Genomic DNA, 26,883 nt, shown 5'->3' on the forward strand with positions numbered 1-26,883 from the left:
GACGCACTGAAGCTCTGGGCTGCCAACGTGAAGGAAGGACATCCTTGTGATTAGGAAGGACATCTTTGTGATTGAGGCAGTGCAGCGTAGGTTCACGAGATTGATCCCTGGGATGGTGTGGGACTGTCATATGAGGAAAGATTGAAAAGACTAGGCTTGTATTCACTGGAGTTTAGAAGGATGAGGGGGTGATCTTATAGAAACATATAAAATTATAAAAGGACTGGACAAGCTAGATGCAGGAAAAATGTTCCTAATATTGGGCGAGTCCAGAACCAGGGGCCACAGTTTTAGAATAAAGGGGAGGTCATTTAAGACTGAGGTGAAAAAAAAACATTTTCACCCAGAGAGTTGTGAATTTATGAATTCCCTGCCAGAGGGCAGTGGAGGCCAAATCACTGGATGGATTTAAGGGAGAGTTAGATAGAGCTCTAGGGGCTAGTGGAGTCAAGGGATATGGGGAGAAGGCAAGCACGGGTTATTGATAGGGGACGATCAGCCATGATCACAATGAATGGCGGTGCTGGCTCGAAGGTCCGAATGGCCTCCCCATGCACCTATTTTCTTTGTTTCTATGTGACGGCTCTATCGGGAAAGACCACAGTCTAGGGTCCTTCTGCTGCTGGACATTGAGGGGCTGAGACCCATGGGGAATCCGCCTCAAACGAGAGAAGGGATATCACTCGAGGGGACCAAGAGTGGCAATGTTGTATTGTGTACAGAGCGGAGTGGTGCAAAAACTGAGCATGACACTAGAAATATTAAATGTATAGATACTTAGAATGTGTTAAGAGTTTTTGCACAGGTTTTGCTTTGTATACATTTTTATTACAAATAAAGTTTATGTTCTGAGTTTAAAATTTTGTGTTTAGGTGCTTTACTTTAGTTTAGATATACAGCGCAGAAACAGGCCCTTCTGCCCGCTGACTCAATGCTGACCAGCGATCACCCCGTTCGCACGAGCACTATCCTACACACACTCGGACAATTTACAGAAGCCATTTAACCTACAAACTTGGAAAATAGGTGCAGGAGGAGGCCATTCGCCCCTTCGAGCCAGCACCGCCATTCACTGTGATCATGGCTGATCGTCCCCAATCAATACCCCGTGCCTGCCTTCTCTCCAAACAAACCTGTCTCAACCCGAAATGGTCTTGACACGAAACGTCACCCATTTCTTCTCTTCAGAGATGTTGCCTGTTCCGCTGAGTAACTCCAGCATTTGGCGTCAACCAACAAACCTGTATGTCTTTTGAGTGCGGGAGGAAACCGGAGCTCCCCGAGAATACCCACACGGTTATATGGAGAACATACACACTCTGTACAGACAGCTTGATACTGTACAGTCAGGCTTGAACCCGGGTCCCTGGCGCTGCAAGGCAGCAACACTGCCGCTGTGCCACCGTCCCGCGCACAGGTGCTTGTGTCTTCAATATTTTTAAAAAGCTTGTCATTTGGAATCAGTGCTCCATTAATTACAGCACAAGACTGCGGAACAGAAACCTCTCATCTGCAGAGTATATGGGCTTATTATCCATGACATAACCAGTGCACAAACTGGGAAGAGGAGCAGACCAAGATTGATCCCAGGCAGACGCTCAGAGACAGCTGTGTGGGGGTGGCAGCAAACCACAGCTAGGCGTGATCTGGGTACAACTGAGTAGCTGAGTGCAAGTGATTGATAGGATTCATTACTCAACAGGAGAATCACTGGAAGGGAATGAATAAAACTAATCATGGATGTGTCTAGCCAAGGCTGAATAGAACGCCATTGGTATGATAGGTTAGTCCTGCTCATAAGGTTATAAGTGATATGACCAGAATCAGGCCATTCAGCCCATCAAGTCTACTCTGCCATTCAATCATGGCTGATCTATTTCTCCCTCCTAACCCCATTCTCCTGCCTTTTCCCAATAACCACAGTCACCCGTACTAATCAAGAGTCTAGCTATCTCTGCTTTTTTAAAAATATCCATTGACATTGTTTCCGCAGCCTTCTGTGGCGAAGAATTCCACAGATTCACCACCCTCCGACTAAAGAAATTCCTTCTCGACTCCTTCCAAAAGGAATGTCCTTTAATTCTGAGGCTGTGACCTCTAGTCCTAGACTCTCCCACTAAGTGGAAACATCCTCTCCACATCCACTCTATCTAAGCCTCCTGCGCTCTTTACTTCCAGGGCTGAAACTGAGTTTTAAAACATGTTTTTAAACAACCAAAACATTTCCTTCTCCTTTGGAAAAAAAAGGGTGGTCCATTTTCCAGGTATTTTGCCAGGTACAGTGAAAATCCAGGGTAGAAACTGGGCAAATATCAAAAGCCAAATTACGTGTGGGTAGGTAAAGCAGCAGTGCAAATGTGCTGAATGACACAAGACCAAATTATAGGGCTATATTGTGGAAACAGGCCCTTCGGCCCAACTCGCCCATACTGACCGACACGTTCCATCTCACACGCCTACGTTTGCCCCATACCCCTCTAAACCTATCCTATCTATGTACCTGTCTAATTGCTTCTTAAACATTGCGATAGTCCCTTCCTCAACTACCTCCTCCAGCTGGTCATTCCATACACCCACCACCCTTTGTGTGCAAAAGTTACCCCTCAGATTCCGATAAAATCTTTCCTCCTTCACCTTAAACCTATGCCCTCGGGTTATTGATTGCCCTACTCTGGGCAAGAGGCTCTGTGTGTCTACCCGATCTATTGCTCTCATGGTTTTATGCACCTCTATAAGATCACCCCTCATCATCCTGCGCTCCAAGGAATAAAGTCCCAGCCTACTCAACCTCTCCCAATCGCTCAGTCCCTTGAGTCCCGTTTGTGATCTCTAAAACATGACGGTAAATATAATCACGAGGCATTACTGGATTTTAAGGGAAAATGCGATTTAAGCTTATTGGAGTAAGTCGAAACAAGAAGAGAAACAAGTCAATGTAGGACTCGTACTATAAATACAATGGGCACATATTAGAAATGACCCCGTATATCTTTGATTTCTGCACATTAACATTTGGATATCCGTCACTTCTTTCTGAAATTAAAGACTTCTACTGACTGTGGAAGTGAAGGTCAGTTAGCTAATCTACATATGTATGTGGTAGATTACTTTTTTTTAGGTTGTGTCATGGCCTGCCCTTGAACGGAGAGATTACCATATTCACTCTGAATGCTGTCTGGAGCATCAAGTTACTTAAACTCCAGAATGCTATGGTGAGAGAGGTCAGACACATGCTTTTAAAACACCCAATACATTTTCTGCTCCTTTGTAAAAAAAAAAATGGGTGGTGGTCCATTTTCCCAGTAACTTTAAGTGATGGGGTACTAGAACAGAAATATGGAACAAATGGTTCACTGTTGCAAGCTTCTAAACACTCTTCTAACAAGCTTCTAAACACAAATTGGCTTGTATTCACTGGAGTTTGGAAGGATGAGGGGGTATCGTATAGAAACATATAACATTATAAAAGGACTGGACAAGCTAGATGCAGGAAAAATGTTCTCAATGTTGGGCGAGTCCAGAACCAGTGGTCACAGTTTTAGAATAAAGGGGAAGTTATTTAAGACAGAGGTGAGAAAAAACGTTTTCACCCAGAGAGTTGTGAATTTATGGAATTCCCTGCCACTGAGGGCAGTGGAGGCCAAATCACTGGATGGATTTAAGAGTTAGATAGAGCTCTAGGGGCTAGTGGAGTCAAGAGATATGGGGAGAAGGCAAGGCACGGGTTATTGATAGGGGACGATCAGCCGTGATCACAATGAATGACGGTGCTGGCTTGAAGGGCCGAATGGCCTCCACCTGCACCCTATTTTCTATGTTTCATTCCATTGTCAATGCCGCAACCTTGCTCATATCAACATCTTCATTTCTCAATCAACTTTAGCCTGGTTTATATGATAAAATGGTAGCATAGTGGTTACATTACAGGGTAGGCTGCTAATACATTGTATAGAGACAACTTAATGTTGACGTCTATGTATAGTCTATAGACATAATATAGATGACTAATATGATGGAAAATTTATAATCAAGTTGAAACTGGAGATGAAAAAAAGTCCTTGAAAACATGATTTTTATTTAAAACCAAATGCCCTTCAGGGAAGAACTTAATCATCTTTACAGACAGCCAATTTGGCCTCTGTGAAGAATGTGACTGATCCATAGTAGCTTACTCTGTTAAGGGGTATTTAGGAATAGACAATTAATGGGCATTATCAACAAATTGTAATTGGCAGCATAGTGCCACAGCTGGTGAAACTGCTGCCTTACAGCGCCAGAGACCTGGGTTCAATCCTGACCTTGGATGCTGTCATGCTTGGACAAGCTAGATGCAGGAAAAATGTTCCCAATGTTGGGCCAGTCCAGAACCAGGGGACACAGTCTTAGAATAAAGGGGTGGCCATTTAAGATTGAGTTGAGAAAAACCTTTTTCACCCAGAGAGTTGTGAATTTGTGGAATTCCCTGCCACAGAGGGCAGTGCAGGCCAAATCACTGGATGGATTTAAGAGAGAGTTAGATAGAGCTCGAGGGGCTAGAGGAATCAAGGGATATGGGGAGAAGGCAGGTGCAGGTCATTGATTTGGGACGATCAGCCATGATCACAAAGAATGGCGGTGATGGCTCAAAGGACCTAATGGCCTCCTCCTGCACCTATCTTCTATGTTTCTATAGTGGAGTTTGCACCTTCTTGCTGTGACTGCAGGGGTTCCCTCCAGGCGCTCTGGTTTCCTCCCACATCCCAAAGACGTGCCAGTTTGTATGTTAATCTGTAGAAATTGCCCCTAGAGTATCGGGAGTGGATGCGAAGGTGGAGTGACATAGAACTAGCCGTGAACGGGTGATCGATGGTCGGCGTGGACGCGTTAGGCCTTAAGGGCCTGTTTCCATGCTGGATCTCTAAACCAAACAATTCAACATTCATCTCTTCACAGATGGTTCGCTTCAGGGCTGCTTCACAAATAACAATTATATCATCGAGTACAACCCTCTGGAAATTTCTACCAACTCCAGTGCTTAGGGGGGGCGATCTTGTGTAAAGCAATATTCTTTCCAACCAGAAATTCTCCTCAGATGACCAGCAGTGCGATTTTAACAAAAGAGAACACATCGAGCCCAATTCTGGCACAAGGCAGCCATTGTGAGTTTCCTGGCTGGGTAGGAAAAGCCAAAAGGGGATGGGCGTGCTGCTGCGGCAAATGAAATTCTGATGTCTCAATTTTGTACTCTCAGAATTTCTGCTAGTTTCGCCTTGAAATATCTCAACAAGATATTATCATCTGATTAAATTTAGCCCAAAAATAATTAAAATTTCCCACAGCAACCCACAAAGGGAATAGGGAACAAACTCTCAACAGAAGTGGAGCTTTATTAGCAAGCGTCGACAAGTTAAAGGCAGGATGGTCCCCTTTACAAACGGGGCAATGTGTTTGTACACATGACAACATGCTGTTTGTACAAAGGGCAGGAGAGTAGCGAGGCCAAGAATCAGCTGCTCCAGGATGTCTACATAGTCAGTGGCGGACTGGGTCTAAAAATATTGGTTGCCAGGAGACAAGGGGGGCCCACTTCATCAGGGGCCCACTTGATATAGGGGGCCCACTTCATCAGGGGCCCACTTGCCATCGGGCAAGCTGACACCCTGGCCAGTCCGCCACTGTACATAGTCACCCTTCTGGTGAACCACTTGAGAGGGAAGCGGCTAGGGATGAGATCAAAGAAACATATGGTGCAGCTTAAACCTAGCAAGGCTCAGCTTTTTTTTAAGTTTAGTTTAGAGATACAGCACGGAAACAGCTCCTTCGACTCTCTGCACCAACCAGTGATCCCCGTACACTAACACTATCCTACACACAGAGGACAATTTACAATTTTTTTTACCAATGCCAATAAATCTACAAACCTGTACATCTTTGTAGTGTGGGTGGAAACTGGAGCTCCCGGAGAAAACCCACACGGTCACGGGGAGGACGGGCAAACTCCGTAAAGACAGCACCCGCAGTCAGGATCGAACCCGGGTCTCTGGCGCTGAGAGGCAGCAACACTGCCGCTGCACTACTGTGTCACCCAGGCTTGCTGATCAGACAGAGGGATGCCAAGGGCCCTCTTTTAAGATAGTTTAAAATGTTAATCTGGCTCACTAATAGAATTTTTTTTTTAATCTATAAGGCAAGAAATGTAGATTTGTCAAAGTGAGGTAATGCTGAAAATGTTCTTGTACTTAGTATGGAAAATTAAAACGTTGGCTTGCAGTTTTATGTCACTGAATTATTAATCAGATAGCTTTCAAACAAGAAGGGAAAGCATGTGTGGATGTGTGCGAGAATTAAGTACTGTATCCAATTCATTTAATGTTTTGGCCCCAGTCGCACTACCAAGTAACGAGACATCAGTCAGTGAAGGCAATCTCCTGAGTAAAAGGACTTGAAATCTGTCACAATTTCAATGACCAAGAATGCTAATGTTCTTAAGATTCTTTGCCCACAATATTTATGGACGGAACCTAAATATCTGGACCGATGCAAGTGTGATTAGCCCCCAATTTATCTATTTTTGCCCCATTTCAAGGTACTTTTTCCTGTCCGAAGGAGGTTCTTTGTCCATGTGTAGGAAGGAACTGCAGATGCTATTTTACACCGATGATAGACATAAAATGCTACAGAAACTCAGCGGGTCAGGCAGCGTCTCTGTAGAAAAGGAATAGGTGATGATTTGGGTCGAGACCCATCTTCACACATATATTAGTTCAATTTGTTAAAATTAAATTCCTTTCTACCTTGAATCTTTCCTTATGGAGCAAAAGTGAAAACATCACGGAAACAATTTCGCTAAAGTGTTTATCTTTTGTTAGATAATGTTGCTGTTGGATTGATATATCCGATTTAAAATTTAAGTAGCTAATTAACTTCCCCAAAGGACAATCCCCTATTGATTAAGGCAGCCATGGTGCCGCAGTGTTGCTGCCTTACAGCGAATGCAGCGCCGGAGACCCGGGTTCGATCCCCACTACGGGTGCTGTCTGTACGGAGTTTGTACGTTCTCCCCGTGACCTGCGTGGGTTATCTCCGAGATCTTTGGTTTCCTCCCACATATCAAAGATGTGCAGGTTTGTATGTTAATTGGCTTGGTGTAAATGTAAAAAATTGTCCCTCGTGGGTGTAGGATAGTGTTAAGGTGCGGGGATCGCTGGTCAGCATGGAACCGGTGGGCCGAAGGGCTGTATCTCTAAACTAAACTAAAAAAGGCACATTTATAGTGCTGCAGGCTGCAACATTTTCGCTGGACAGTCAGAATCATACAGTCCAGAAACAGGCCCTTTGGCCCAACACGTCGATGCCCATCTTATTTAGCGCAATCTCTGTGTTTGACCCATGTCTCTAAACCCTCTACATGGCCAAATCCCCATTAAATCCTTCCACTTTCCACTGTATCCTCACACTGTTGTGGGCTCAATTGTTGTATCTGTACACTGTGGACGGCTCGATTGTAATCATGTATAGCCTTGTCGCTGACTGGATTGCACACAACAAAAAAATGTCACTGTACCTCGTGATAATAAACAAAGCTATTACCAACTAAACTAACAAACTACAGGATTCACAAGTTCTTGCTCCTTCCCATATTCAGTAATGACACGGTTTCAGAAATGAATATGATCAGTTGTTGCGATGGCAATGTGATCACAGAGTGTGTGGGTTACACATTTACCTCTTGCTCTATGAATAGAGGAGTCCTGTTAAATGCATTCAGTGTTTCCACGTCAAAAGATTAGTCCTTGCAGTTAGTCGGTCCACCCGCTCAGACGGAACAAAGCAACATATCATTTAACGTTGACCAAAGCAAACACTTTAACTCAAAGGAAGCATTCCAAAAGTCATTGTGAGGGAGATGGAAAATGACCACATGCACACATACCACTGGTCAAGAATTAATCTTGCAAAAAATAAATTTCATATTTTTAAGATAAATGATACTTTTGATACTCAAATATGTAGTGCGTGATCTATTAGGAGATCTACAATAAGGAATCCATGTTGTGAATTAGATTAAATGGTTGCATGCACCTATGTGTGTAATTTGGCGGTTCTGGAAGCTAGTCAGAAGTATGAATAGCTTAACCAGTGTAAAATTACCTTGCAGCGTAAATGATTTTTACCTTCGAAACAGACAGGAGGTACTGGGAACCATCTCACGCAGTCTTCCGGTTGCAATTTTTATGCATGGAGTCATACAATTGTACTTTGCTTTTCAAGCAGAATTAATGCCCGCCCAAGAAAAAGACTTTCAGACATATCAATTCTCAATGTACAACATTTTAAGGCGAAAGAGAAAATCTTCTACAAATAATTTGAAAAGTTCCAAGCCTAAGTAAGCAGAAGAAATGTGTAGGAAGGAACTGCAGATAGACATACAAAGCTGGAGTAACTCAGCGGGACAGGCAGCATCTCCGGAGAGAAAGAATGGGTGACGTTTTGGGTCGGTTTCTTCAGAAGAGAGGTCTCGACCCGGAACGTCACCCATTCCTTCTCTCCAGAGATGTTGCCTGTCCCCGCTGAGTTACTCCAGCCTTTTTTTGTGCCTATTTAGGTAAGCAGAGGGAGGTGTGAAGCTTTTCAACTGAGTTAGGACAGACAACAGGCAGTTAGTGCACGGTAATTAAAGGGTTTAAGAGGAAAACAGCTGGGTTAAAGCTTCACTACAGGAGTTAAGTTGGCAAGTTACAGCACTTGCCCTACAGAAACCGGTTGAACCTTTCAGTGCTGAGAGACACAGAAAGGCTGCAATCGGCTAGAGGGTTCACTTACTGATGCTGTTACAGACGGACAAACAGTACTCTTCGGAGTCAAAATTGTTTCTGTTTCCTCCGCAGCCTCCGTACAAGAACTGGGCACACTTTCCTTCACTGATGTCAAAGTACCATCGAGGCATCATGGAATGACAAGGCCCAGTTTCCGCTTGCTCAGAACAAACTTCTGAATGTGAAAGATGTGAGGATTTTTAATCAGGGGGGGGAAAAAAACCAAAACAAATTTACAAGAATAAAAAAACCTCACCTTTCTTTCTTTATTTAAGCCACAGGAAAATCAAGTACGCTTGCTTTAGAAACCTAGGTAACTCGATTCCATTTTGGAAACCTTTGATATTTCACTAGCTTTGAATGAATCATTGAGAAACCCTTGTAAAATGGAGTGCTTTAAAGTTTACCAGTAGCCTGGCTCAGTGGACAATGAAATGGATAATGGGGTGTAAAAACTTCTCTTTTGAAGTCCCGTCTAGGTCGAGTGGCTCAGTGGGTTGGAGTGCAATGGATTTACGGTGCGCTAGGTTATGCAAGACTTTCATTTTTAAAGATTTTGGACTTATCTTCTCCATCTAGAGTAGGAGATGGCTCCAAAAGGACTAAGCAACGTTAAGTTTCATTGAACTGGGCATTGGCTGACTAATAAACTCCCTGCTTTGCGGTTACTGCCTAACCGTTGAAAAATGCACCAGACCATTTCTTCTTGAGGAGAAAACAAATGAACAGCACTACTAATCTCCCAGCATATGTGCTGTCTCAACCTGTAACTTAAAATTCTCTCGTCTTCCCCCCCCTCCCTTACGTCACACCGAAGTAAATGTTATGGAGAAACTCAGCGGGTGCTCAGCATCTATGGAACGAAGGAAATAGGCAACGTTTCGGGCCCGAAACGTTGCCTATTTCCTTCGCTCCATAGATGCTGCCGCACCCGCTGAGTTTCTACAGCATTTTTGTCTACCTTCAATTTTCCAGCATCTGTAGTCCCTTCTTGAACAAAGTAAATGTTATGCCAGGGTGATTTTTTGATCTCTTTCATCTACAAGATGTGGGCCTTTCTGCCAAGACCAGTAATTGATAGCTGTCCTTAATTGCCCGCAAGAATTGCCAAATTAAAGTAAACGTATCAATTTTGAAAATTAACATGGCTTAGAGTCATAGAACAAGGAAACAGGCCCTTCAGCCCAACGTATCCATGCTGACCAAGTTGTTTCATCTCATCTGGTCCCATATCCTCCTAAACTATTCCTATCTGGATTAGACTGGATAGACTCGGCTTGTATTCGCTAGAATTTAGAAGATTGAGGGGGGATCTTATAGAAACGTACAAAATTCTTAAGGGGTTGGACAGGCTAGATGCAGGAAGATTGTTCCCGATGTTGGGGAAGTCCAGAACAAGGGGTCACAGTTTAAGGGTAAGGGGGATATCTTTTAGGACCAAGATGAGAAAAACATTTTTCACACGGAGAGTGGTGAATCTGTGGAATTCTCTGCCACAGAAGGTAGTTGAGGCCAGTTCATTGGCTATATTTAAGAGGGAGTTAGATGTGGCCCTTGTGGCTAAAGGTATCAGGGGGTATGGAGAGAAGGCAGGTACACGATACTGAGTTGGATGATCAGCCATGATCATATTGAATGGCGGTGCAGGCTCGAAGGGCCGAAGGGCCTACTCCTGCACCTATTGTCTATGTTTCTATCAGTCCTGGTGCCATTTTGTGCTTGTAATTTCTTGCATTGCTCATATACGTAATGGTTCAACTAAACTCGTTATATCCAACAGCACAGATGTGAACATGGCACCGAGGATGATTTGACTGGACAAATCCTTCAAAATCTATTACATGGTTTATTTTGGCAGAGCAGTACAATTTTCCTGTTGGTACTAGTGTAAAAAAAAAAAAATGAATGCCCGGCTGCCTCAGAACCAGCACGCCAATTTAATGTTTCAGCTTGAATGTTACGTTCCTTTGACATGAGGTACAGTCTGCGGGCTGCTTAGAAGAAGCTAAGGTGAGCCAGAAGGCAACATAATTGACAGGCCTATTCAAGCCAGCTTGTGACTACCAACATTCATCTATCATTGTGCGTAGGTAGGAACTGCAGATGCTGGTTACACTGAACATAAGAATTCAAACTCAAGTCGAACAGCGAGAACAAAGGGGAAGGTTCCCTAAGGGACAAATGTTTTGCTGCTCCCTTCATTTAGAAGTTCTAATGTTTATCTTCCTTGCCAGTTTACTTTCACTTATAAAAAAGGAGAGAAAAGATGAAGTCCAATTGTCCGCTTCCATCTTCTGGCCAGCCACCAACCTTAACAGTTCTATATCTCTGAAGAAGGGTCTCGGTCTGAACGTCACCTATCCCTTTTCTCCAGAGATGCTGCCTGACCTGCTGTTACTCCATCCAGCATTGTGTCTATCTTCATAGAAACATAAAAAATAGGTGCAGGAGTAGGCCATTCGGCCATTCAATATGATCATGGCTGATCATCCAACTCAGTATCCTGTACCTGCTTTCTCTCCATACCCCCTGATACCTTTAGCCAAAAGGGCCACATCTAACATCTGTGGCAGATAATTCCAGAGATTCACCACTCTCTGTGTAAAAAATGTTTTTCTCATCTCAGTCCTAAAAGATTTCCCCCTTATCCTTAAACTGTGACCCCTTGTTCTGGACTTCCCCAACATCGGGAACAATCTTCCTGTATCTAGCCTGTCCAACCCCTTAAGAATTTTGTAAGTTTCTATAAGACCCCCCCTCATTCTTCTAAATTCTAATGAGTACAATCCGAGTCTGTCATGTCTTTCTTCATATGAAAGTCCTAACATCCCAGGAATCAGTCTGGTGAACCTTCTCTGTACTCCCTCTATGGCAAGAATGTCCTTCCTCAGATTAGGAGACCAAAACTATACGCAATACTCCAGGGTGTGGTCTCACCAAGACCCTGTACAACTGCAGTAGAACCTCCTTGCTCCTATACTCAAATCTTTTTGCTCTGAATGCTAACATACCATTCGCTTTCTTCACTGCCTGCTGCACCTGCATGCCTACTTTCAATGACTGGTGTACCATGACACCCAGGTCTCGTTGCATCTCCCCTTTTCCTAATCTGCCACCATTCAGGTAACAGTCTACTTTCCTGTTTTTGTCACCAAAGTGGATAACCTCACATTTATCCACAATCTACCATTGTCTTCCTTCAGAGTTATACAAACCGAGCAGCAGAAGCCAAACAAATTTGTAAAATCTAATGCTCAAGGTTATCTATTGATTTACTATTTTTCACAAATCATTTACCTGCATATTTTCTCTGAGGAAGTAACCCGTATAAGCATTGTAATAAATGCTTCATTGCTTGTCATGTGCTCTGGCTGTCTTGTGATTATGGAAAGCACTATTAATTTATGTTGCTTTTTAATAACCTTGCACAAGGTTGCCTGAAACCTACTCAGCTCGGCTGGAAAATATCCTTAAAAATGTGCGGTAGGTCATCAAATCAGCAGCAAAAACTATGTTGCCTAACATACAGCCTGGGGTACTAAAACCAATCACTAGATACTGACCAAACCTTTCAAACAAGCAGTCTGTTGATACAGACCCTCAGCTTTTCCAAATCAGAAATGGTTATTTTCACATGGAAACAAGTAACTGCAGATGCTGGTTTACAAAAAAATAGACACAAAATGCTGGTGTAACTCAGTAGGTCAGGCACCATCTCAGGAGAATATGGAAAGGTGACATTTTCGGGCTGGGACCTTTCTTCAGAAGTGATGCTGCCTGACCAACTGAGTTTCTCTAGCACTTAGGTACACAAAAATGCTGGAGAAACTCAGCGGGTGCAGCAGCATCTATGGAACGAAGGAGATAGGCAACGTTTCGGGCCGAAACGTTGCCTATCTCCTTCGCTCCATAGATGCTGCTGCACTCGCTGAGTTTCTCCAGCATTTTTGTGTACCTTCGATTTTCCAGCATCTGCAGTTCCTTCTTAACCACTTTCTCTCGCACTTTGTGTCTTTCTTTGGTTATTTACACAGCAGGCAATGCATTCTCTGAATACGTGTCACAAATGACCAAATCGACCAAAGGCCAGGTAATGTTTTTTTCACCTGCTTCCTCTCTTAAGATGCGAAAGCTGTTTAAAAAAAACAAAAAAAACTGGACCCAACTCAGTAATTTAAAGATGAAATGTGGGGACATATGTTGGCTTTGGTAACCGCCATCTTAAAATTGATCATTTAAAAACGTAAAGTGTTTGTGGTGATTGTTAATGCTTTTGGCTCGACAACAATGGCGGGGAGAGCGAAACGCTACAGTGACGGTTGTACATGCTCAATAAACTTTAGTGCTGCTGCCTACCACCAGCTGGAGTTCTAATAGTTATTCCACTTAGAGAAGCTTTCTGAGCAACTGCTCGAGAACTTAGAAATTTTGTCAGGTCACTGGCATGTGGAGGTCATTTTACTAATTAAAAAAAAAAAAAAAATCTGTCTCCTGATTTACTTGCAGTTTATTCAGTGATTACCAATGCATTAGGACATTATATCAGTACATATACCGTTACAATTAAGATCATCATTGTGCTTCTTCAGCTGCTAATTGTAGCTTTAATTGCAGCGTGCAAATGATTAGAGCTCTCCAGTTAGTAATATCCGAAATGGAGGTAAAATCCATTCCAACTTGCTGCAGTGTGCATGTTTCTTTATGATCCGTTATTTGGTCTTTCTTGTTTTTTTTGCGTGTCTTTAGTTATTTCTGACTGAAACTGTTGTGAACAGCCAAAACCACTGATCTTCAGAAATCAAATGCATGGAAGGATTTTGCACAACAAGCTGAGATGAGATCAATTTTTTCCCCCTTAAATCGCTGTGCAAGCCAGATGTCTTAATAAAGACATCGGCTATCCGCTTTGTTCGACATCGATTCCTCCACTCCCGGGCTCGCCTTGGGATGTGCGTGGGTTGGCTGGTGCATTGGATGCACCCAACACCCTTCAAAGGAGGGAACCAAAAAACATTGCAAATAGCTGAACACAAGCCTGAAAATTGCTCTTTGATATTTGAAACCCCTCCCAAGTGTTCTCATTCCATCACCAGAGCTTATTGACAGTAACTAAATGGTCAAATTCTGAATTGCGGAAATTAGATTCTCAGTATCGAAAGGTCAGAACCTGAGGGTAATCTAACCTGACACAAATGTGCATCAGGTCCAAAGGGCGAACAGAGCAAAGCCACAGAAGCTGTTGTGAATAATTTAATAATATAAATGCAATCCAATGTTGAATCTGTTATTCTGCCATTTCACGGAACCTAACAGAAAGGGGAGAAGCCACTATTTAGTACATTGGTCCCCTGCTGGTTGTATAAAAGCCATTCAATTTAATTTACTACGAGCTCACCCCCCTCCCCCCCCCCATTAATAAATCTATTCTCTGCAAAAAGATCTTGTTTCCATCAAAGTATTCCAGATTTTGACAATTCATGTTAAAGAATTTTCCATTTCCCCTTCTGGTTACTGTCATCAAAATGGCCTCCTGATTATTCACCCACTTAGCAAAAGAAATGGGTTTCACCTATAGTAAATTTCTGAAAACCCCGATTAGGCTTTGCCCTTTAATCCACTCTGCTATGAGAAACATGCTGAACTTTGCCAATCTCGCCGCAAAAAAAAAGTGATTAGTGCGGGTGTCAGGGGTTATTGGGAGAAGGCAGGAGAATGGGGTTGAGAGGGAAAGATAGTTCAGCCATGATTGAATGACGGAGTAGACCTAATGGGCCGAATGGCCTAATTCTGCTCCGAGAACTTATGAACAAAACTGAATTCCTTTACACACCTGGTGCATGATCTCTGTCCCAGTTCTGGGACCTTGGACAGGCTTCCTGTTACTGGTTGCTGGAATGGTACAGAAACCTCAAGCCGCAGATTCTAACCCGAGGGTTTTTATCACGACCACTGGTCTTTGTAGTCAAGGGTTTTCTGTAAATTCCCCCAATGCTTTCTTCAAGGTTTGGTTTAGCGATGTGGCATGGAAACATCGTGGCCCACTGAGTCCGCACTGACCATCGATCACCTGTCCACCAGTTCGATATTATCCCAGCCTTGCATCTTACCTACTAGGGCCAATTAACCTACAGATCTGAGGTACACAAAAAAGTTGGAGAAACTCAGCGGGTGCAGCAGCATCTATGGAGCGAAGGAAAAAGGCAACGTTTCGGGCCGAAACCCTGAAGGGTTTCGGCCCGAAACGGTGCCTTTTTCCTTCGCTCCATAGATGCTGCTGCACCCGCTGAATTTCTCCAGCTTTTTTGTGCACCTTCGATTTTCCAGCATCTGCAGTTCCATCTTAAAGTACCTACATACCCGCATGTCTTCGGAATGTGGGCGGCATCCGGAGAAAACCTCAGCGGCCACTGGGAAAACGTACCGATTCCACCTTGACAGCACCCAAGGTCAGGATCAAATCCAGGTGGGTCTCTGGCGCTGTGAAGCAGCGTCTCTACCTCTGCGCTACCGTGCCGCCCCCTGTATTCACACCGTCACATATTTTTGGAATTATTCAGAAACGTTGTCTCATTCACAACTACCAGCTCTGGTAACGCAGCTACCACTGCCTTCCACACTGGCCCACCATTTGGTGCGTTATCATCAGAGAAGGACCGGGCTACTCCAGTCATTGTTGTTTGACCCACCAGCCTCAAAAAAGTGCCTGCATCCAATATGGAGCTTCATGGAAAGAAAAGGGGGCGAGAAAATTCACTACGAAGCAGCTGCTGGAATGGAGACCAGGTTAACATCCATTTTAACCTGCAAACGTCCGTTCTCGACTGAAATCGCATTGGAACCAATTCGACCTGCGTAATGCAGATGGCGTTCCCTAATTCATCAACTGAGGTGTATATTTAATCGGCATTATGGAAACTCAAGTAACAGCAGAATTACCCGTGCACACTGCATGGTACTTGACCAGTTAGAATTTGTAGTGCAGGGGTACAAGAGTGTTTTATTGGCACGTGTCCCAGATAGAACAATGAAATTCTTACTTGCTGCAGCTGCCTTTTGAAGCCGTTTGAAGCCTTTTGAAGCCTTTTTTATTGAAATGACAAGATTCCAGGTTACCAGGGTCAAGTCAGATGCAGGTTTACCTTTGACCTCGAGATCTACACGGGCCAGCAACATGGTAAATATTTTATGTATAATCAAACAATTAAGCAAGTCCCATGCCAGGAAATATAGGATCATTACTAAATGCACTTTGAAACCACATGCATACACCTCAGCTCCACCCTAGCAGTCACCACCCAAATATTCTGCCCGAGGTCTTCCAGTCATGAACGCCCTTATCCTTCACCCTCAGGATCACACTGTGCCAATAATGCGATGACTGAGTCTATGCAGTTGGCTGCTGGGGGGAGATGGTCATAGAGTCTTACAGTGTGGAAACAGGCTCTTCAGCCCAACTTGCCCACACCGGCCAACGTGTCCCACCTACACTAGTCCCACCAGCCTGTGTTTGGACCATATCCCTCTAAACCTGACCTATCCATGTGCCTGTCTAAAGATCTCTTAAACAGTTGCGATAGTCCCTGCTTCAACTACCTCGTTTCATACATCCACCACCCTTTGCGTGAAAAGGTTATCCCTCAAGTTCCTATTAAATCATTCCCCCCCCCCCCCTCACCTTAAGCCCAAGTCCTCTGGTTCTTGATTCCCCTACTCTGGGGAATAGTATATACCCCCCCCCCCCCCCCCCAACCCCCCCCCCCCCCCCACTTCCCCACCTGCCTGCCTGATGCAAGTTAAGCCCCGATTCCAATATTGGGTGGGCTTTGGAGTAACTTGCATCGGTTGCAAGACTTCTACTGGTTAATGCAAAACAGAGCAGCAGGAAACAAATAGATTGTGACATCAGGGTGTTTGGTTTCTCAGAATAGCCCACGGATGAAAAGCCTGCAAATCAACTATTTAATTCAATCTGCTATGAACTATACTTAGACAATCTAAATGTCACATGAGTGAAACATAACCAAAGATATCTCTGTTACTTCACTTATGGAAGAATACATTCTGAAGCTGGCAAAATTGAGTTAGCCAGTTGTCCAATAGGTATAGCTCCTTTAAGCTTGTCCCAAACAGATCCATATCTTTTCCAGACTGTGCATGCTAAAATATAGAATATTAGACATTCAGAATCCACAGTACTCTCAAATAAAGTCAGAAATGGGCACCCATTAACTAAACGTAGACACTTCCAGCATTTCCCCTTATTAATTTAAGAAAGAACTGCAGATGCTGGAAAAACTCAGCGGGTGAGGCAGCATCAATGGAGCAAAGGAATAGGTGACGTTTCGGGTCGAGACCCAGAAGGTCGCCTATTCCTTCGCTCCATAGATGCTGCCTCACCCGCTGAGTTTCTCCAGCATTTTTGTCCACCAACATTTCCCCTTATTCACTTCTAAATAATATATTTTGAAAGCAAGCAATGTAATTAGGGAAGAACGTTAGACTCAATTATAAGAAAACTCTCACTCCTACCACTTGTTTAATTTAGTTTGGAAATAAAATGCCACCAGTGATCCCCAAGGGACAATTTACTTTAAAAAAAAAATGAAGCCAATCAACCTACAAACCTGTACATGCGTCTTTGGATTGTGGGAGGAAACCAGAGGACCTGGAAAAACCCACACGGGAGAATGTACAAACTCCGCACAGACAACACCAGTGGTCAGGATCAAACTGGGGTCTCTGGAGTTTCTTCTTCTTCTTAAGCCCTTTGCTCCTCTAGGGAGCACAGGCCATTGACAAATGTCCCCCACCTCACTCGGTTGTTGGGTGTTCTTTCGAGAGTCCCCAGTTGAGCCCACTCTCAGACATTTCTCTTCTCCAGCTGTCTCTTCAGCTGTACGGCAGCAGCCCCACCCATCGCTGCCCCTCCGTGCCTTGTGCCGCCTCTGAGCTGAACTACACTGGTGGTGGCAAACACCAATATGTTAACTCGTAATCAGTACCATTGTTCTGCACTCCCACACAGCATTTACAACTGAGGTCTTATCCATTTCACCCTGCCTGGTGCCTACATTAAACGTATGGTCTAGATTACCTCTCACAACTTCTTCAATTGCCTCTGTGGTGGTGGTGGTGCTGCTGGTCGTATGCTCGGTAGGATCCTCATACTGATCCTCGACTTCATCAAGGTCATCGTCGTCTTCATCATCATCATCATCATCATCAATATCGCTATCCTCTTCCTCCTCTATAGGTTGTTCTTCCACAATCTTGTCACTGAAATGAAGCATGAATGGTTAATGAAGCTGAGCTTAGCATCGACACACTTTTGTTGAAGAGCCAAATTCACTGGATGACCTAACGGGAGGCAATATCTCACAAAACTGTCTCGAGCGTTGACCGCAGATACGAGAGAAGTTGAGGGCGGGAAGAAGCTTGCAGGTTGTGGGATTCCCAATGCTCACATACTGCTCACGGCCACACTGAACAAACAATGTAACGGGTTGCGAGGCACTGGTGACGAAGCCTTAACAAGTTGCCATCGTCCAGGTGGAGCCGAATGCAACCGCAGCCCTTACAATGACATGCTGAAACCCCTGTCCCTCGGTACGAGTTCATTCCACGAGTTCCCCCGAGTTTGCCCTGATTCGAATTAGGAGATTTACGGTAATGGCCACTCGTCGGTACTCGGGGCTCTCGTGGTCATTTTTCATCATGTTGAAAAATCTTCACGAGTCTTCCTGCGCTTACCTGCCAAGATAATGCGCAATATTCTTTTAAAATATATTTAATACCCAGTTATTATTTTCTTTACTGATTTGTGTATATGTGAGTCAATGGCTGTTGTGTTTTGTTCTTTTTAAACCGAAGGAGATGCAATGGAATTTTGTTGCATGGTACTGTGCAATGACAATAAACCTATTGTATTCTATTAGCGAGTCTTCCCGAGCACCTGCCGTTAGCACTAAGATACGTCCCGGAGCTCCAACGTACCCACTACGTTCATTTTCCGTGCTTACCACGAGTTCAATTTTTTTTAAACTCGGGAGAGCTCTTGGAATAAACTCGCACTGTGGGACAGGGCTATTAAGATGCAATTCAGTATCAATTAAATGGGCCGTTTTGCCCTTGATGTTGCTGGAGTCGTATAAATTAGTCAGAATCTTGCAGCGTAGAAGGAGGCCCTTCGGCTCTATTCATCACATGCCAAGGTGCCCATCACCCTGGTCCCATTTGCCAACACTTGACCCACATTCCTCAAAACCTTTCTTATCCATGCACCTGTTCAAATGTCTTTTGAATGTTATAAGTCATACAGAAATGGAAACAGGCCCTTAGGCACAACTTGTCCATGTCATCGAAGATGCCCCATCTAAGCTAGTCCCGTTTGGCCCGTGCTTGGCCCTTATCGCTCCAAACCTTCCCTATCCAAGTAATGTTATAGTACGTTCTAGAACATCATTTAAAAAGATGACAATTGACGATCTTATAGTAACTACCTCCCCAATCAGTTTGTCCCATGCACTGAATACGTTGCCCTCAGGTAGGTATTAAATCTTGCCCATCTGATCTTAAGCATATGTCCTCTTGTTTTTGATTTCTCTACCCTGGTTAAAAGACTGCATTCCCCTCATGATGTTATACACGTCTAGATCACTCCACAGCCTCCTGTGCGCCAAGGAATAAAGTCCCAGCCTGCCCACCTCTCCTTGTTGCTCAGATTCCCCTCCCCCACCCTACCCCACACGCAAAGCCCTGACAATATCCTTATATATCTCATGAAGTCATAAAGTGATACAGTGTGGAAACAGGCCCTTCGGCCCAACTTGCCCACACCGGCCAACATGTCCCAGCTACACTAGTCCCACCTGCCTGCAATTCAAAGGTTCAAAGGTATCTTTATTAGTCAAATACACCTAGGTGTAGTGAAATTCTTATTGCCAATGCAGCACATAAAAAAAGAATACAAACATGACAATAATTAAGAACTTTAACATAAAAGACACCCCCCCACAATGGTTTCCATTATGAGGGAAGGCACAGCGTCCAGTCCCCATCCCATGTCCACCCACAGTCCGGCCTATTGAGGCCTCTGCAGTTGCCTCTACGGAGGCCCGATGTTCCAGGCCGTTCTCGCGGGTTGATGGTGCTCCGGCGTCGGGAGAATCCTCTCAGCGGCATCGGACCCCTGGAACGGCCGCCTCCTTACTCGAGACCGCGACTTCCGAAGCCAACAAGGCCGCGCCGGATGGAGCTCCACTACTGGCGATCTCGTCGCGAGATCCCAGACTCCCGGTGAAAAGTTCAGCGCCGCCGCCCGCAGCTGGCCGCTCCACAGACCCGCAGCTCTGAGATGTTTTATCGGCGGTCTTCAGCTCAATTGGTCCATATCCCTCCAAACCTGTCCTATCCATGTATCTGTCTAACAGCGTCTTAAACGTTGGGATAGTCCCAGCCTCAACTACCTCCTCTGGCAGCTTGTTCCATACATCCACCACCCTTTGTGTGAAAAAGTTTCCCCTCACATTTCTATGAAATCTTTTCCTCTTCACCTTAAGCTTATGTCCTCCGGTCTTCGATTCACCTACTCTGGGCAAGAGACTCTGTGCATTTACCTGACCCAACATCGGGAACATGTTTCCTGCCTCTAGCGTGTTCAAACCCTTAACAATCTTATATGTTTCAATGAGATCCCCTCTTATCCTTCTAAACTCCAGAGTGTACAAGCCCAGCTGCTCCATTCTCTCAGCATACGACAATCCCGCCATCCCGGGAATTAACCTTGTAAACCTACGCTGCACTCGCTCAATAGCAAGAAGAGTGGCAACTCCCTGTAAGGTGCTGAGGTGCCGTCTGCTGTTTGATTCTACTGGATTGTGTGCAGAAACAAAGAATTTCACTGCACCTAGGTACACGTCACAATGAATTATCGTTGAATTATTATACGAGATCTAGATTTACGTTGATGGAAGACGCATGTGTAGAGACAAAAGAGGAGCTTGCCAGATGCATGGCGGACAGAGATGTGTGGTGCATCCTTCACCGTGCCTGTCGGAAACCAGCACCACTGCGTTGCTAATGTCTTCAACAATTTAATAATAATTGAATAATAACAGATTTAGTCTTAGAGAAGCTCACACTTTGATTCATCCAGCATTTTGCTTTGCTCATTGTTTGGCTTGTGTGGTGTTTGTGTAACCCATCAACCAATTCCTGATATATCTAAAAGATAGACAGAGATCGCTTCATTATATTAGGAATTAAGAACAGGTCACTAGGGTAGGAGCAGGATTAGGCCATTCGGCCCATCAAGTCTACTCCGCCATTCAATCGTGGCTGATCTATCTCTCCCTCCTAACCCCATTCTCCTGCCTTCTCCCCATAACCCCTGACACCCGTAGTAATTAAGAATCTATCTCTGCCTTAAAAACATCCATTGACCTGGCCTCCACAGCCCTCTGTGGCAAATAATTCCACAGATTCACCACCCTCTGACTAAAGAAATTCCTCCTCATCTCCTTCCCAAAGGATGGTCCCTTAATACTGAGACTAAGACCTCTGGTCCTAGACTCTCCAACTAGTGGAAACATCCTCTCCACATCCACTCTATCCAAGCCTTTCTCTCTTTGGTAAGCTTCAACGAAGTCCCCCCCTTATCCTTCTAAACTCCAGCGAGTACAGGCCCAGTGCCGCCAAACAGAACAGATGACTGCAATCATTGGAAAACTTCCCGTTTCTGACCCAATGATGGAAACAGCGATTAAACACCATCCTGTGAAACATCTTCAGACATACTCAGGGCAGAGATCATTCCCGACTGCAACAGACCTGCTTCACTAGGCTATAAACTTCTAACTTTCCACAAATAATAGAAGTAGGTCACGTACCCAAATCTGCTCCTTCATTTATATTAACTGTGATCCAAGTTCATTGCCCTACATCCTTTAATACACAGACCTTTCTGTCCTCAGTTTCCTCCATTGTCAGAGTGAGGCTAAACGCAAATTGGAGGAACTGCATCTCAAATTCTGCTTGGGCAGCTTACATCCCGGAGGTATGATATGCATTTCTCTCACTTCAGGTAGGCCCGGCATTCCCGCTCTCTCTGTCCCTCTCCCACCCAAGTTGCACCTGCTTCTCATTTTCACCCAACAAACAGCAAACAGCTAAGGTCAGTCTGAAGAAGGGTTTTGGCCCGAAACGTTGCCTATTTCCTTAGAAGGATGAGAGGGTATCTTATTGAAACATGTAAGATTATTAATGGTTTGGACACGCTAGAGGCAGGAAACATATTCCCGATGTTGGGGGAATCCGGAACCAGGGGCCACAGTTTAAGAATAAGGAGTAAGGCATTTAGAACAGACTGAAGGAAACACTTTTTCACACAGAGAGTGGTGAGTCTGGGATTTTTTTACCTCAGAAGGCTGTGGAGGCCGGTTCTCTGGATGCTTTCAAGAGAGAGCTAGATAGAGCTGCTGCCTTAGCAGTCAGGGAATGCAGCGCCGGAGAACGGGGTACTTTTGATCCCGATCACATGGGTGCTGTGGAATTCTCTACTCCTCAGAGGGCGGTGGATGGCCGGTTCTAACGTTCATTTTTCAAGAGAGAGCTATTTAGAGCTCTTAAAGATTGCGGAGTCAGGGGATATGGGGAGTAGGCAGGAACGGGGTACTTATTGGGGATGATCAGCCATGATCACATTGAATGGCGGTGCTGGCTCGAAGGGCTGAATGGCCTACTCCTGCACCTATTGTCTATTGACATGGGTGCCCCACACAAATCTAACGTTCATTTACCTCATGCAGTTTGGAAGCGAAAATCACATGAATGCCTTTATTGCAAGAGAATTTGAGTACAAGTGTAAAACCTAAGTTTAGGTTTATTGCCACATGTACAGAGGTACAGTGAACAGCTTTGTTTTGCATGCACTCTAAATAGATCAGATATACCATATATAGATACAATTAATTCAAACTTAAGTTCAATAGCTGGAACGATGGGGAATATTCTCCAAGGGATCAATGTTTGGCTGCTCCCTTTATTCAGAAGTTCTTGTTTTTATATTCCTAGCAGGTTTACAGTCACATAAAAAGGGAGAAAATAGATTTGTTGACTTCCAAAAGGTTCTCAATCTTCTGGCCAGCCATCAACTTTTACACTTCTTATTTATTTTCCCTCAATGTGAACCCATATTTAATTCCCTTAGTTTGCAATGGGTAAATCAGTCTTAGATACACACAAAATGTTGGAGTAACTCAGCGGGATAGGCAGCATCTTTGGAGAGAAGGAATGGGTGACGTTTTCGGGTCGAGACGCTTCTTCAGCATCTGCAGTTCCTTCCTACACAAATCAATCTTAGTATTCAATCGGCTCAACGGTATAAATATTTGAAAATTATGAAATATGTCCTTAAATATCTTACATAGATACATGGACAATAGGTGCAGGAGTGGGCAATTCAGCCCTTTGAGCCAGCACCGCCATTCTATGTGATCATGGCTGATCATCCCCAATCAGTACCCCATTCCCGCCTTCTCCCCATACCCCTTGATTCCGCTAGCCCAAAGAGCTCTATCTAACTCTCTTTTGAATTTATCCAGTGAATCAGCCTCCACTGCCTACTGGGGCAGAGAATTCCACATTCACAACTCTGTGTGAACAAGTTTTTCCTCATCTCAGTTCTAAATGGCCTATCCCTTATTCTTAAACTGTGGCCCCTGGTTCTGGACTCCCCAAACTATGGGACATGTTTCCTGCTTCTAGCTCGTCCAATCCCTTAATAATTGAACATGTTTCTTATACTATTCTGTTTAATCTATTCCTCAGCTCTTCGCTGATGGTCCCTTCAAACAGTTATAAATGCTTTTGAGGATTTAAGTTCAGAACTAAAGTAACTCAGTCTTAAATTGAATATGAAATTCTAGGATTTGTGATCATTCTTTCCCAAAGGACTACAGCTGCAAGATGATTATTTAATCCTGTCTCATTCCACATGACCCGATCTATGCAGTTCACTAGTTGATCCCACTACATATTAGTCTAAGCTGTCCCAAGCACATTCCACAAACTTGTCCTTAAGAATACCTTTCCAAATTTGATCCAAATGGAAATTAAATTACCATTTTTAATACAGCTTCTCACCTACAAGCTTTTGAATCTTTGATATCATTTGCATCATCCTAAAAATACAGCTATTTTGTCTGAAGAAGGGTTTCAAGCCGAAACCTCACCTATTCCTTTTCTCGAGAGATGCTGCCTGACCCGCTGATTACTCCAGTATTTTGCGTTTTCTTCTGTACACACCAGCACCTGCAGTTTCTTCCAGCTATTGTTAAGGGGCTTTTATGCAACCTCCCTGTTCAATAATTTAAGGGGTATGACTGCCCTCGTCGAAGTGTTCAGCAAACTTTCTCCATCTCCATTGCAGTTCGGGGTCTCCTCAGTTCCGAGAGGAGTCTGACCAGCAGAATTGGGCGGCAAGATGGGGCTGCGGCAGAGATGCTGCCTCACAGCACCAGAGACTCGGGTTCAGATTCAGATTCAGATTCAATTTTAATTGTCATTGTCAGTGTACAGTACAGAGACAACGAAATGCATTAGTTGCATTTCGTTCGATCCCGACTACAGGTGCTGCCTGTATGGAGTTTGTGCGTTCTCCCCGTGGCCTGCGTGGGTTTTCTCCGGATGCTCTGGTTTCCTCCCACACTCCCAACATGTACAGGTTTGCAGGCTAAATTATCCCTAGTGTGTTGAGGATAGTGTTAGTGTGTGGGGATCGCTGGCCGGTACGGACTCGGTGGGCCGAAGGGCCTGTTTGCGTGCTTTATTTCTAAACTAAACTAAATGTTGCTGCTTAAACAAACGCAGAGTGCTGGAAAAAAACTCATGCCGCACATGAGAGTATTGCCCACCAACTCCTCGGTGTCACAGGATATCTGTCACCTGCTCTATGGAGTCTATCCATCTGCAAGTTGAGCAAAAAAAAAAACTGCTATAGGAAGCATCTGTGAAGGGAAACGGTCAGTTGACACTTCCTCAGGCTAAGACCTGAAATCAATGTCCATTTCCCTTCTCGGATGCTGCTGTTTGACTAGCAGTTTGCTTTTAGCTTAAGATCCCACCATCTGGAACTCCATGTACTTTCACATCTATAAATTAATTTGAATAGCTGTAATTTTTATTTAGTTCCAATAGTAAAAGACTAAATCTAATTAATAATATGATTCAAGTTTTTTTTTTACTTTGCTCCACATTATAATTCAAAATGACAGAGGGTTTAGGACCTAAAACATTAGCTGTAACTTTTATGACAGACACTGACTGACTGGGTATTTGCAGCATTTTCTGATCTTATTTTAAAAAACCAAAACTAGTTCTAAATATCTTAGATATTGCCTACCTTCCAGTCATTTCTTTCACGATCATTCCCAATATTACAAAATTTTGTGTTTTGGGATTTGGCGTCTCATAGTAATGCAATCCGGAAAAAACACCAGCGAAGAGGGTCGCCAACTTTCTCACTCCCAAATAAGGGACAAAAGGTCAAAATAAGGGTCAAATTCCCGACGGCAATTCGTCGGCCGACTCAGACTTGGCTGGGTGAATGATGAGTTGGCCCGGGTGCTGGACTGCACACAAAGCCCAGCCGGCGGGCCAGCTGAGGAGTTTTGGCGCGGGCCGCGCGATGTCACGCGCAAAGTCCGGCGCCCCATCCAACTCATGAACCGATGAGAAGGAGGGTGGTGGTGGTGTCAGCCGTAAGCGAAGGTCCGAAGGTCGGACAGCTGGCCGGGCTGCCGACCGACGGGGCCACGAGCGAGGCGCTGCTGCACTCCATGGGCTGCACTACGTCGGGACGGGTGAGGTAGTAGCAGTCAAATACGGGACAAGGGCGGACCCGTATGGGATAAACCAATTTAGCTCAATATACGGGATGTCCCGGCTAATACGGGACAGTTGGCAACCCTACCAGCGAAGCACCTCTATCCTCCCCACCCCCCTCAAACCTCTCCCCAATAATGTAAATCAAAAGACTGCAGATGCTTAGAATTTGAAATAAAAAACAACATTGCTAATATTCGGATCAGGCAGAGCTGTGGAAAGTGAAACAGTTAACATTTCAGGTTCTGCACCGTCAGAATTAGAGAGGAAAAAAGGCAAGTCATTTTTCCCCGTTTAATTTAGTTCACACATTTTGCCAAATCAAAACATCTGCATTGCTGCAAATGCACTCAGGTGAAATGTGCTCACAGCCTTCACACAGATTAGCTGAAGGAAGGGAGGGGGGCGGTGAAAAGCACTGCACTCCCATGGCGTCTCATTCCCCCTGATTAGAATGAGGCTGTCATCTGATGATTCCAGTTTACAGCTCGATTTGTAGCCATTAGTCCACGAGATGAAAGATTTAATATTGAAACCTAGATTGGCAATTCTCAATTACAATATCTCCAGCACACATTAATAAGATTTAAGAAAATCAAAATTGTAGATGCTGAGGAGATTTAAGAAAATCAAAAAGACACCTTTTATTTTTTTTGTGAGGGTCATTTACAAGATATTACGCAAAGTGCTAGTCATTACCCCGTGAACTTATTTGCTATCAACCTGTTAGATATATTCCCTTTATTCCACCTAGCTCTCCTCGCCTTCTGAAAAATAATCTGCTTTCCTGTTTTCCAGATCTGACAAGATGTCCTGGACCAGAATCATTAACCGTTTCTGCCCTTCGGTGTTGTTGCCTGACCCTCAGTTTCGTTTTAGTTTTAGTTTAGTTTAGAGATACAGCGCGGAAACATGACCTTCGGTCCACCGGGTCTGTGCCGACCAGCGATCCCCGCACATTAACACTATCCTACACCCACTAGGGACATTTTATTACATTTACCAAGCCAATTAACCTACAAACCTGTACGTCTTTGGAGTGTGGGAGGAAACCGAAGATCTCGGAGAGAAGCCACGCAGATCACAGGGAGAATGTACAAACTCAATAGACAATAGGTGCAGGAGTAGGCCATTCAGCCCTTCGAACCAGCACCGCCATTCAATGTGATCATGGCTGATCATCCCCAATCAGTACCCCGTCCTGCCT

At 44.3% G+C, this 26,883-nt stretch overlaps 1 protein-coding gene across 6 annotated transcripts in view; it reads right to left on the minus strand.

Moving 5' to 3' along the window:
- Positions 1 to 26,883, minus strand: part of LOC129703041 (amyloid-beta precursor protein-like) — a 162,891-nt gene that overhangs the window by 36,525 nt on the left and 99,483 nt on the right. For 2 of the 6 annotated variants that reach the window (XM_055645225.1, XM_055645224.1), the window contains exons 6-8: positions 17,890 to 18,071; positions 15,833 to 15,949; positions 8,803 to 8,970 (exon numbers count right to left, since the gene is read on the minus strand). In XM_055645225.1, the coding sequence (XP_055501200.1) occupies positions 8,803 to 8,970; positions 15,833 to 15,949; positions 17,890 to 18,071 (467 nt within the window). The remainder of the gene's footprint in view (positions 1 to 8,802; positions 8,971 to 15,832; positions 15,950 to 17,889; positions 18,072 to 26,883) is intronic. The other 4 variants (XM_055645227.1, XM_055645226.1, XM_055645229.1 and 1 more) reach the window with 2 other exon arrangements.

This window comes from Leucoraja erinacea, chromosome 13 (genome assembly GCF_028641065.1).
Source record: "Leucoraja erinacea ecotype New England chromosome 13, Leri_hhj_1, whole genome shotgun sequence".
Lineage (NCBI taxonomy): Eukaryota > Metazoa > Chordata > Chondrichthyes > Rajiformes > Rajidae > Leucoraja > Leucoraja erinaceus.